Source organism: Sinohyriopsis cumingii, chromosome 6, assembly GCF_028554795.1.
Source record: "Sinohyriopsis cumingii isolate HCF-2022 chromosome 6, ASM2855479v2, whole genome shotgun sequence".
NCBI lineage: Eukaryota > Metazoa > Mollusca > Bivalvia > Unionida > Unionidae > Sinohyriopsis > Sinohyriopsis cumingii.
The window spans coordinates 133,690,579-133,701,273 of NC_142966.1; the positions used below are offsets into that span (position 1 = coordinate 133,690,579).

Sequence of the window (10,695 nt, forward strand, 5' to 3'; positions counted from 1 at the left end):
AATATAGTATCACATCAAAAACTAATTGAATCCAACGATTCCAATCATCTTAAACAGTTGATTAGATATAATATATTAGATAAGAGACAAATGTCATCAGTAAATAAGATTAGCTCACTGTCTACTGTTCATACACAAAGAATAATTCATTCACGAAAAGACAGCCTCTGCAGATAATTACATTGCTGTTGCTTGCGATCACCTTCCTTTGTCGTTTAAGTCGATTGTTGTACACCTTGAATTCTTGGCTGAGTTCCTTTATACTAGAACAAAGATCGATACAATGTAATTGATATTATAATCGTCCATTTTCAATAACAATTCAGCTATTTATAACAACAAGTAAAACACGTTAAGATACAATATTCCCACTTTCTAGCAACCACATATTTTAACAATTTTAAAAATTATTTAAATTCCTTTCTCTGTACGAGTTATGTAACTAACCTATATCGAAGTATCAAAAGACGTTCCTGCTATCATGAACTGCTGCATGTGTATTTTTATTTAAATGGTCGACTTTATTACAGCGTTTACCTGCCCTCGGTTATAATGGTATTGCTTATATCTAGTTTTACATGGCTTTTTGTCCCATAATTTCAATGTGCATAAGATATTTTGATGTAATATATACACCGTGATAATTTGACCTTTTGCTGAATTATATTTTTGTGTATGCGAGCATTTGTAAACGATAATTTGACGAGCGGAATAAAATCGCAATCAATTTTGGCATCCCAAACCTTTGAGACAACTCCTCATCGGTAAAGTACGTAACATTGTCATGGCGTACCTGTTTAGAATCCATCATGTATTTGTAACAATAAAGATTAAATATAGTAACCAAAGATGGTTAAAACCGTTCAGATAGACGTTGAGTTCTTTAAGATGAATTTCATCTCAGGCAAACAATGAGACTGATACTGTATATTTTCGTCTTTGATGAAAAGAACGCTTTTAATTATTTATCAATATTATCATGTTAAACATCCTCATCAAATCTGGTTAAGATGTACAAATACATTCCAAACTCCTGCATCCTTAAGAAGTGATGATTATGTCTATTAAGACCATCTCAGAGAGGAATGAAAATAAGTCCATTTTGTGATACACTTTCTTCATATGCCTCGGTGGATAATATAAAATATAGTAATTCCGTGAATTTATTATGCATATTGGTGGGGGTAGGGATGATAGCACATACGCATCCTTGACATCCACTTATATTTTCGCATAACATCATTATCATCAACGTATTTTTATAACAACCGCCGACACGCTCATTAGAACTCATCATCGGTGTCCTCCTTCATATATGCCACCGATTTACTTCAACGAATTCGTGCTGGTAACGTTGTCGGGTCCATTATGTTGCTGGTAATCACCCTCTGTCAGATCAATCAACCTCTTGTAGATCAATGTTACTCCACTGATCACTTTTGCCGTTGTCTTACCAATTGAACTGACCCCCGATCATCTCCAACCAATCCACACGTTCGTGGACTCTCTCCTGGTCCATGATACGCATTTGAACCCTGTTCAAATTTTGTTGGCAAAGTCAATTTGTACTAAGGTGGTTGTCCTTGTGTAAGATTCACAATTGTCTTTTCGAGTCTACTCGTACATTTTCGACTATTTCAACATCCTCACCGATGCCTACACATACGCCTCTGGTTGCGTCTTTCTTGGAATCTCACAGTCCCCTCCCACTTGCGCTAGATGGTCGCAGCCGTTACCTTTGTGGCTTACTTGATATCATTTGCACGTTTGGCTGTCTTTAAACGGGACCAAGTAATGTTTCTGTTCGTATCGACTGTATCACATGTTCCACGGTTTCAGCTCGGGGTTGATTAGCGGCACAAACGTTTGTTTAACGCCAGTTGCCAGGTTTTCCCATGGAGTCTGTCAGAAGTGAAATATATCATTGTCACATCTATGTAATCCTAGTTCCGATAGTTCGCGGGCAGTTCTTAGGCATTGGTCGGCACCCAGTGCTACAGCTACACTGACGGTATTTGTTATTTCTCTTTTCAGCACTGCATATATCCATCGTGATTCTTAAATTGACTTATGAGACACATGTGTATCTAAATGTCGCAATACTTTCCCGTGTTAGAAGACAAAGCCCTCTTTCTTTAAGATCCAAAGTCTCTCTTTTTGTGTTACTGGAGATTTATGCGAGCATATTCCGAAACTCATCCCACGAACAATTGATGGTACACAAGGTCAAATGATTATTAGCCAGACCATGCAAGTCAAACACACACAATTTCATTAGCATCATTGATTTGTCCTGGATCCCTTTGGGTACGTTTTGATATCACATGCGTTACACCTGTCCACTTCTTCCGACACCACAAAACGTATTGTCCCGATAATCTACTGGTTCCTAAGCATCACATCGTTGTACGTGACAAGATAAGATAATTGTCTTATAGGTCATGTTTGTTTATAATAGGAGCTACATCGATCATGGAAAATAAGTGGATGGTAGCAATGCTGCTCCCAGAAACAAGTAAGCCAAAATATCTGAGTACGTTCTAACATTCAGTAACAGATAAATTTTCCAGAGCGGGCAGAACCAATACTTAACGCGCAAAATGAGTTTATAAGCACGTAACTCGTTACATTGGAAAAATGCCTGGGTGTTCGAGGCTGTGCCAATGTAGAGAAATCAGTGGCAAAATGTGTTTTTCCTCAAATTGTGTGCGATGCCGCAAGATAACTAGCGCCACAAATTCACATTAGATTCTAACGTGTAATAACAGGACAACCATCACTGAATCTTGTTCCTATTGTGGAACAAGGACATTTACCTTTGAAGGGTTCTAGAGGTCCATCATATCCATGCTTGAAAACTAAACTTTACAGAGACAGACCAGCTGAGTTAATGAAATTACTTGGTAGTCCGTGAAGGAGCTATCTTGGCGAAAAGACTATTTGGATCTCTCCATGACCAGATACAAATATTGAGGGCAGGGAAGACGGCTAGATATACTCACGGATTCCAATAACCGACAGAAGCCCAGAAAAGTGTATGTATCCGACGTCGATAATGTGTGCTACCTACATTATTTTGCTTACAGACCATGACACAATATCCACGATTGTCAAAAGAAAATGTGAATCATCATCAAGATCACTGGACTGTTGTTGGAGAAAGAATTGCTACAGGTGCTGTCAATGGAGTCTCGAAGGGCAAGATTGCAGACCGAGGCAAGTTCTCCTGAGGATAATAGATCCTGTCTTAGACAAAGTCCAATGGTCAGTTACTAAAACTCCCCTTCTAAATAAAAGCACTTTAATATAATAAACATCGACAAGAAAATGGCCGACATAAAATACAGTCCCAGAGTTTATTGTAAGGTTGAAGCAGTCGTTGGCAAGTCAGCGAGAGCGTCAAAATGTTACCTCGAATGTCTCCGGAACGCAGATGGTTAAACAAGCCTTCTGGCAGATTTAGTTACCACATCCCCGAGAAATATTTTCCCGTGGATTATTTGATGTCTTGAGGCCCTACGAAGTTCACCAAGCTGGTATATTGTTAATATCACGTCGCAGATTTTGTCAGCAGATGTAGTGAAGCAGAACTCCTGACGTCTAAGGATTCATCATGTCGCAGGCGCGTTTAAATACACATATGCTTGTATGCCGGTAACAGGTATGTAGATTCCATGGGTTTATTTACAATCTGAGCATCCGTGTACTCACGAATTACTGATTACCTAAGAATATTGAGACTGGATGAGGCGATCTCACTCTGTCATAGCATCGTTGTATAATGTAATTTACACTTGCGACATGTGAAACTCCATCTGGTGCAATTTTGGAAGAAATGTTTAGTCCAGAACGACGAAGTGGTCGCACAAGACAGTTAAGAGTCCAGAGCGGTTCAGCCTCCGTGGTTAGGCTCAGTCGAGAGTTTGTTTTGGTTTATGTATTCCATGGACGAGTTATTAGGTTGGCAAGCTCTTGTTTCTGACCCTGTTCGGTCCTAAGATAGACTTACTATCTTAGACCTAATTGATGTTAAAGGATTACAAACGTTCCACCATTTAGCAGCGGCGTGGATAAACACAATACAAAGATTAGTGAAGGATGTAAGTGGGGCATATGAGCGAGAAGAATTATACGTTTCTCCTGCGAACTCAAAATTAACACAAAGGATTATGTGGAGACACTCGATCATGCCCGTTCGAGCCAATGGTGATGCCATCATGGAACATCCCCAGGGTGGTGTCAAGGACAAACTTACCTTAATGCGATGATATACACCGATGTGAAGAAGATTTGTCTGATCCGAATTAAGGTTTTTGCTTGAGGCACTACATGTACATATTCCTGAAGAACTCCCTTAGCCTTTTATTTTACAGAATAATCGGCAGTGACGCTTTGTTCTCTACCACCACCAAGGTGACAAATACCCAAACACAATAAAATTTGGACAGCAGTGGCATGCATTTCTCAAATACCTTTCCCGATAGCCGATCCTTAAATTTGCTGAACTGGTACTTTTGGGTGTGAATTTTTTTTGCAAGCAATGTTTACATATTTGTGTGCTCATCATCATTATATTGTCGCCATAACGTGGCTTGTTCGAGTAGTAGTAGAACGCGTACATGAGCAGCTGACAGATCCAACATAAATAATAATAATAATAATGAGGACTTTGTATAGCGCTTAATCTCTAGAAGCTCTAAGCGCTTTACAACTTTAGACAACACCTATAAGATAAGAAACATAAAAATATTATTACAAAAATAAACAACATGAAAGTATAAAAACATTAAAAAAATAAAAATCATGCTGAGAATATTTCAGGTAGGAAACATTATTAGGTCTTTAAGTTTGTTCTTGCAGTCGAAATAAGTGAGTTTTGAGAGCCCTCTTGAATGTGATCACTGTGTCTTTGTGTCTAAGATCAGTGGGCAATTAATTCCACGTTGCTGGGCCCTGGTATACAAAAGAACGCTGTCCATATGACTTTGTTTTCATACTTGGAATAATGAGTATACGATTGTCAGAAGAGGAGCGTAAGTATCTTGCTGGTGTGTACAAATGAGTGAGGTCAGATAGGTATGTTGGACTAGAGTCCGACAGTAAGCACAGAGAACAAGTTTTGTGTTTGATTCTGGATCGAATGGATAGCCAGTGTAGGGTACAGAGCAGCGGGAAGGTGTGCTCTGATCGTTGTACTCTAAGTATGATCCGAGAAGCTGTGTTTTGAACTTTTTGAAGTTTCTGGAGTCGATATTGAGATGAATCAGACAGAATTGAGTTACAATAGACCAGTATTGAAAGTACTTATCAACACACAAGTGTTTTAGTGGCATCAACTGAAAGATATTTGCGAATCGAACTGATGCATCTCAGCTCCAGATATGCAGACTTGCATATGTTCATGACATGTTGGTGCAATGTGAGAGTACTGTCCAGAGTAACACCTAGATTTCGTACTGATTGTGTGAATTTAATGCTGGCGTTTCTGATATTCATTGTTTTAGGTAAAGGATGTGAATGAGAAAGTCTTTGTGTTGTGATCAGAATGGCCTCAGTTTTATCATCGTTCATCTGCAGCTTGTTACAAGTCATCTATGATTTCACATCAGAAATGCACCTCTCTACACCTTGGATGGTAGCATCAACTTCAGTTGGGTGGCTAGATTTGTATATTTGTGTATCATCAGCGTAGAATTGATGAGACACTGAATGAAGATCTATGACACTTGAGAGTGACTGAGCGTACATAATGAAGAGAACAGGTTTAAGAACAGACCCCTGTGGAACACCACAACATAGATAAACTGGGTTGGAGTGTATTCCATTTGCAGATATAATTTGTGTCCTGTTGACCAAGTGGGACTTGAACCACAGTAAGGCTGTATCATGAATGCCAAATACATGCTGGAGACGGTGAAGTAATATATCATGGTCTATTGTATCAAATGCTGCAGACAAATCAAGGAGGGTGAGGACTGTAATCTTTCCGCTATCCAATGCAGAGAGAATGTCATTAACTACGTTTAGAAGAGTAGTTTCAGTACTGTGGCAAGAGCGATATGCAGATTGTACATTGCTAAAAAGACTGTTTGAATTTAGATGAGATTCAAACTGGGATAGAACAACCTTTTCTAAGATTTTTGAAAAAATGTACTGACCTTTGCTCCAGTGTGAGTGTGGTTTGGACTAGTGAATTTTGTGGTGTAGTTCAGACGTTTTATCATGGAGTTCTTTGTAATGACAGCAAGTCCACCTCCGCGAGAATTACGGGGGAACGACTTGATGGAGTAACCAGTGGGTGTTAGATCCGCACACTTGGGCTCATCGCCTGATGTTTTTAGCCATATTTCTGTCAAGAATAATATGTCAACATTTTCGTCGTTGATAAAATTAACTATTTCTGTGCGTTTTTCCGGTGGTCCTACTGACTGGGCATTGAATAATGCAATGCGCAGAGGTATTTCTTGGATAGTTGACATAAAGGTTGACAGATTAATTGGGATTTGACTTAGGTTATCTAAATTGACGGTCGAAATTTTTTTAAATGGTTGTGTCGAAATAATGAAGATAACTGGAATTCTTCTTCCTGTTCTACGCCGACCAGCTTTGAAACAACGTTTCTTTTTTCGCTTCAGTTTACATCTGGGTAATGATGAATGTAGTCCCAGTTCGTTTAGTCTAGAGCACAATGTAGTGTGGAGAGCCAAGATGTGAACATTTAAAGCAATTAATGAGGGTCCATCATAGCATAAACGGGTTGACAGGCGAGTATCACGTGATGGTGGTTTGTTCAAAAACAGTGGAGCAAGACAGCTGAGAAAAAGTCTAATTATTCTCGTTTCCAAAACAAGGGGATGAAGAAACACATACGAATTTAACAGCCAATACATAATGAACACAATAACGAAGATGAAAACAGGCAACAAGCACAAATATCGTGAAAACGGCACTAACAAACGGAACAGCTGCTTCAAGCCGGTTAAGCGATAGCGGCCATCTTGTGCAATGCGTCAACGTAAATTGTGCTGTCAACTTCCTCTCTAACTTTGTACCATATATGGGAACGTGTCCACCGTCATATATTTTATTTTACTTGAATGCTTAATTTGTGAAGTTTTAGTTATATATATATATATATATATATATATATATATATATATATATATATATATATATATATATATATATATATATATCCCTCCCTAAGCGAGGTTAATAAAGACAAAACTTCCTGGTCTTTCATCAGACGTTTTAATTTGTTATTGGTCAATGATTAACTAATCTCTTTAAAATATTGAGCACTGATGTCGTATTTTTCAATGGGTAATAAGCTTATTAACGGAAAAATTCAGACAAAGGATATTAAATTTTACCTAAAGCAGAATGAATTTATTCATAAGAATGGATCAATACAATTAAATTAGATAATTGTCAGAAACAAGCAATTCGTTGGAGGTATTCATTTTTTGATTCAATGTGTCAATCTATGCTTGCTACATGAATCACCGTGATAAAAAACAAGGGCAAAATATCTACCCTCACACCATGTAAACTCACCTATCTGCATGTGTAAGGTCTAATTTACTTCCGCAATTATCGCTCTCTATTTGATCGAATATTTGCCTAATAACAAAAAAAGTTTTAGACAGGAAATGCTATATTTTGCTTTTGTTTATGATCGTGAACATATATATGTACAAAAATAAAGTGGATTCCTTTTTTTGAACAAATAGTTTACGTACCTGACAATCCAATGTACCAACGTACTATGGCATTTCCAGATATTGACGGGTAGGTCTTTGTGGTAGCAATCAATAATTTGGCAAGTTAAATTTTGGCCTTGTTTAGACCTGCCGTTTGAATTGACTTCCTTGAATAGCTTGTACTGGGAACCGCTAATAAGAGAACATCCCTTCAATGTATACATGTAGACACAAATTGTATTACGAGTTTCAAAATGGATCAGAATAACCTCTCGCTCTTATTCTTAATGATACTGACAATTATGGTTTAAATACCTAGTTTGGTTATTTAGAACCACATGACTTTGCACTTTCACAACAGATATGTACATCGGCAGTTGATTCTAACTATTCTCTTGACATTATGGTAACTGCCAATAATTAAAAGATAATTGATAAACTCTCACCAGAACAATCAATCTTGTTCCAGTCCCTAACCTTTCATAAATCTATAGTAAACAGATGCTATAAATGGACATGAGATCACTGTCACATATGTCTTGCACTGGTGACCGGTTATCTGTTCAAACATAATGGTAACTTGAATTAAGAGTAATGATGAAGTAATGACTTTTTCTACAGGTGATCTATGTGCACCGTAAGACGTGTATGCCCTTAACAAAAGTGCTAGCATAAGAAGAGAATGAACACAAGCAATACTTCCAGCATCCTTTGTATATTTAATTTTGAATACAGGGTCACAATAACTTACAAAGTTATAAACTGCATATCGATCTTTTGTAGAACAGTTGAACACGTTACACATATTAATCTGTATAAATATAAAACAAAACAATACATTCTATATGACTTAACCGGGATCAACATAACAGTTTCAGAAATAGAATTGAAATGAATTATTTATGTACCTTCACTAACAACTGTCAGTTTCATGGGATTGGATGAACACATCAAACGTACTTAAAGGACTTCTATCCGAACAATATGATGACAACGTGCAGCAACATTAATCAAATTTTGTATCCCTTTGAACTAACCGCTCCGGTGGCCTAGTGGTTAGAGGGCACGCCTCGGATGCGAGAGGTCGTGGGCTCTATCCCGGCCGAGTCATACCAAAGACTTTAAAAAATGGTACTAACAGCTGCCTCGCTAGGCGCTGAGTATTAAGAGGCTAGTGTTAGGACTGGTCGGCCTGGTGTCAGGATAATATAACTGCGGGGGGGGGGGGGGGGATATCATGCTACATTGCGGAGTGATGACCCAGTTCTAGATATCACGATAAACTGCCACACTGCCACACTGCAGACATCGTAGCGATATGATTCCATTTGTTTTAAAGCTACGTTAAAAATCCAAATCACACACACACACACACACACACATTTGTGAACCAATCCTGTAGTTTAATCAACCCGAGGTTGTCATATTTCCCATGCAAGAAAGTAATGCAACATTTCACGAATATACAGATATTTGACAGACGTAATCTGCATTACCTGGGTTATAAATAGCGCATATTATGTACCCACTTGTAATCTTTCTCGTTCAAGTCGTGTTGGTTTCGAGGAAAGAGGTCCACTTGAGGTCGGATAATAATTAATCTACTATAATGTATCAAATGCAAACCATTACCGATCTTAAGAAGCACACCTATCGTATGGTGTCGACTCTACCAAACATTCCTGATTGTGTAGATGAAGCTCTAAAAATTGCCCATTAAAAAAAACAAAAAAACAAACAAAATTATTTTTTAATTTCGACAGTATTCACAATTTAAACCATTTTAAAATGAACCGTTTAATATCACAGATCACTTTTGTTGTATTACGATCGATAGATCAAGAGAGAGAGAGAGAGAGAGAGAACATAATGTGTGTATTTTGTAACAAATTTCATAGCTTTTCTGAACTGATGGAAAGCTGAAATAATTATATTTATTAAACTTACATATTGTATTCATTCAGAGTTACCTTCATCATTGTCATGCACATGGACGCGAAATTATGGCAGATAGTGTGGGTTAAATTTAGACTTTGTCCAAGATATGTATTCACTACTAGATACAAGTAAATGATTAGCGTTTTAAAAAGCAAAACCATTTTTTTGTGTTGTAGATAATGTTCACAGCGCTTTTAACATACTGTTGAAATTATCATGCCGAGGAAATGGGAACTAAATACCTTTCTCTAGGAGACACTAAGGCAGCCGATCCTGGCTTGAATAGACAGATATCGCCGATTTGATACATCTTTCAAATGTGTTAAACAGGCTGTTAGAAACACTAAACCCCATATTTATGGAGTATTTTTCACATTCGATAGGTTAGTAAATTATCAAGGTAACAATTACTCTTCCAAAATTCGAACATGGTCCTATATCAAAGTTTAGCTTCCTTTGATATAGTGGCTTACATTGTCCAACTTGAACTTGACGTGTACTTCTGTTCAAAAATCCATTCTTATATGAAATAGTGTTAACGATTTCATTATTTGTAAAACAAATGTTTCTTCATTATTTTCGAGAAAAATGAAGTACCATATACAAGTTTTTCTATTTGGACGATAACATCTATTTTATTGAACATTTAAACACGATCATTTTCTTGTTCACTCGGCTTAAGTACGCAACAGTACTGAAAGAAAAAAGAAATATATATATATATATATATATATATATATATATATATATATATATATATATATATATATATATATATAATGGGTTGGCTTATATCAAAACTGAATATAATACGTTAAATCCCATTGTTCTTCTTCATTTGTAAGCAACAATAATGCAGTAAAGTTCCTATCAGTTACTACCCATTATATAATAAATTGGCGAGGTTTTGTTCAGGTAAAACACCCATTTATGATGCGTGTTATTGCAGATACATCCATTCCATTTACACCGTGGACGCTCTATTGTTAAACTGCTAGATCGACAATGATATCACTACCAAAACAAACGGATCCAACTTCAAGGTGCCTTTGTC

At 37.2% G+C, this 10,695-nt stretch overlaps 1 protein-coding gene across 2 annotated transcripts in view; it reads right to left on the bottom strand.

Moving 5' to 3' along the window:
- Window positions 1–8,108, bottom strand: part of LOC149798026 (uncharacterized) — a 47,480-nt gene extending 39,372 nt beyond the window's left edge. The window contains exons 1-2 of one of the 2 annotated variants that reach the window (XM_089963115.1): window positions 7,743–8,108; window positions 182–263 (exon numbers count right to left, since the gene is read on the bottom strand). In XM_089963115.1, coding sequence (XP_089819241.1) covers window positions 182–183 — 2 coding nt within the window. In that variant the 5' untranslated portion in view covers window positions 184–263; window positions 7,743–8,108. The remainder of the gene's footprint in view (window positions 1–181; window positions 264–7,742) is intronic. The other variant, XM_089963114.1, reaches the window with a different exon arrangement.
- Between the last annotated feature and the right edge of the window lie 2,587 nt (window positions 8,109–10,695).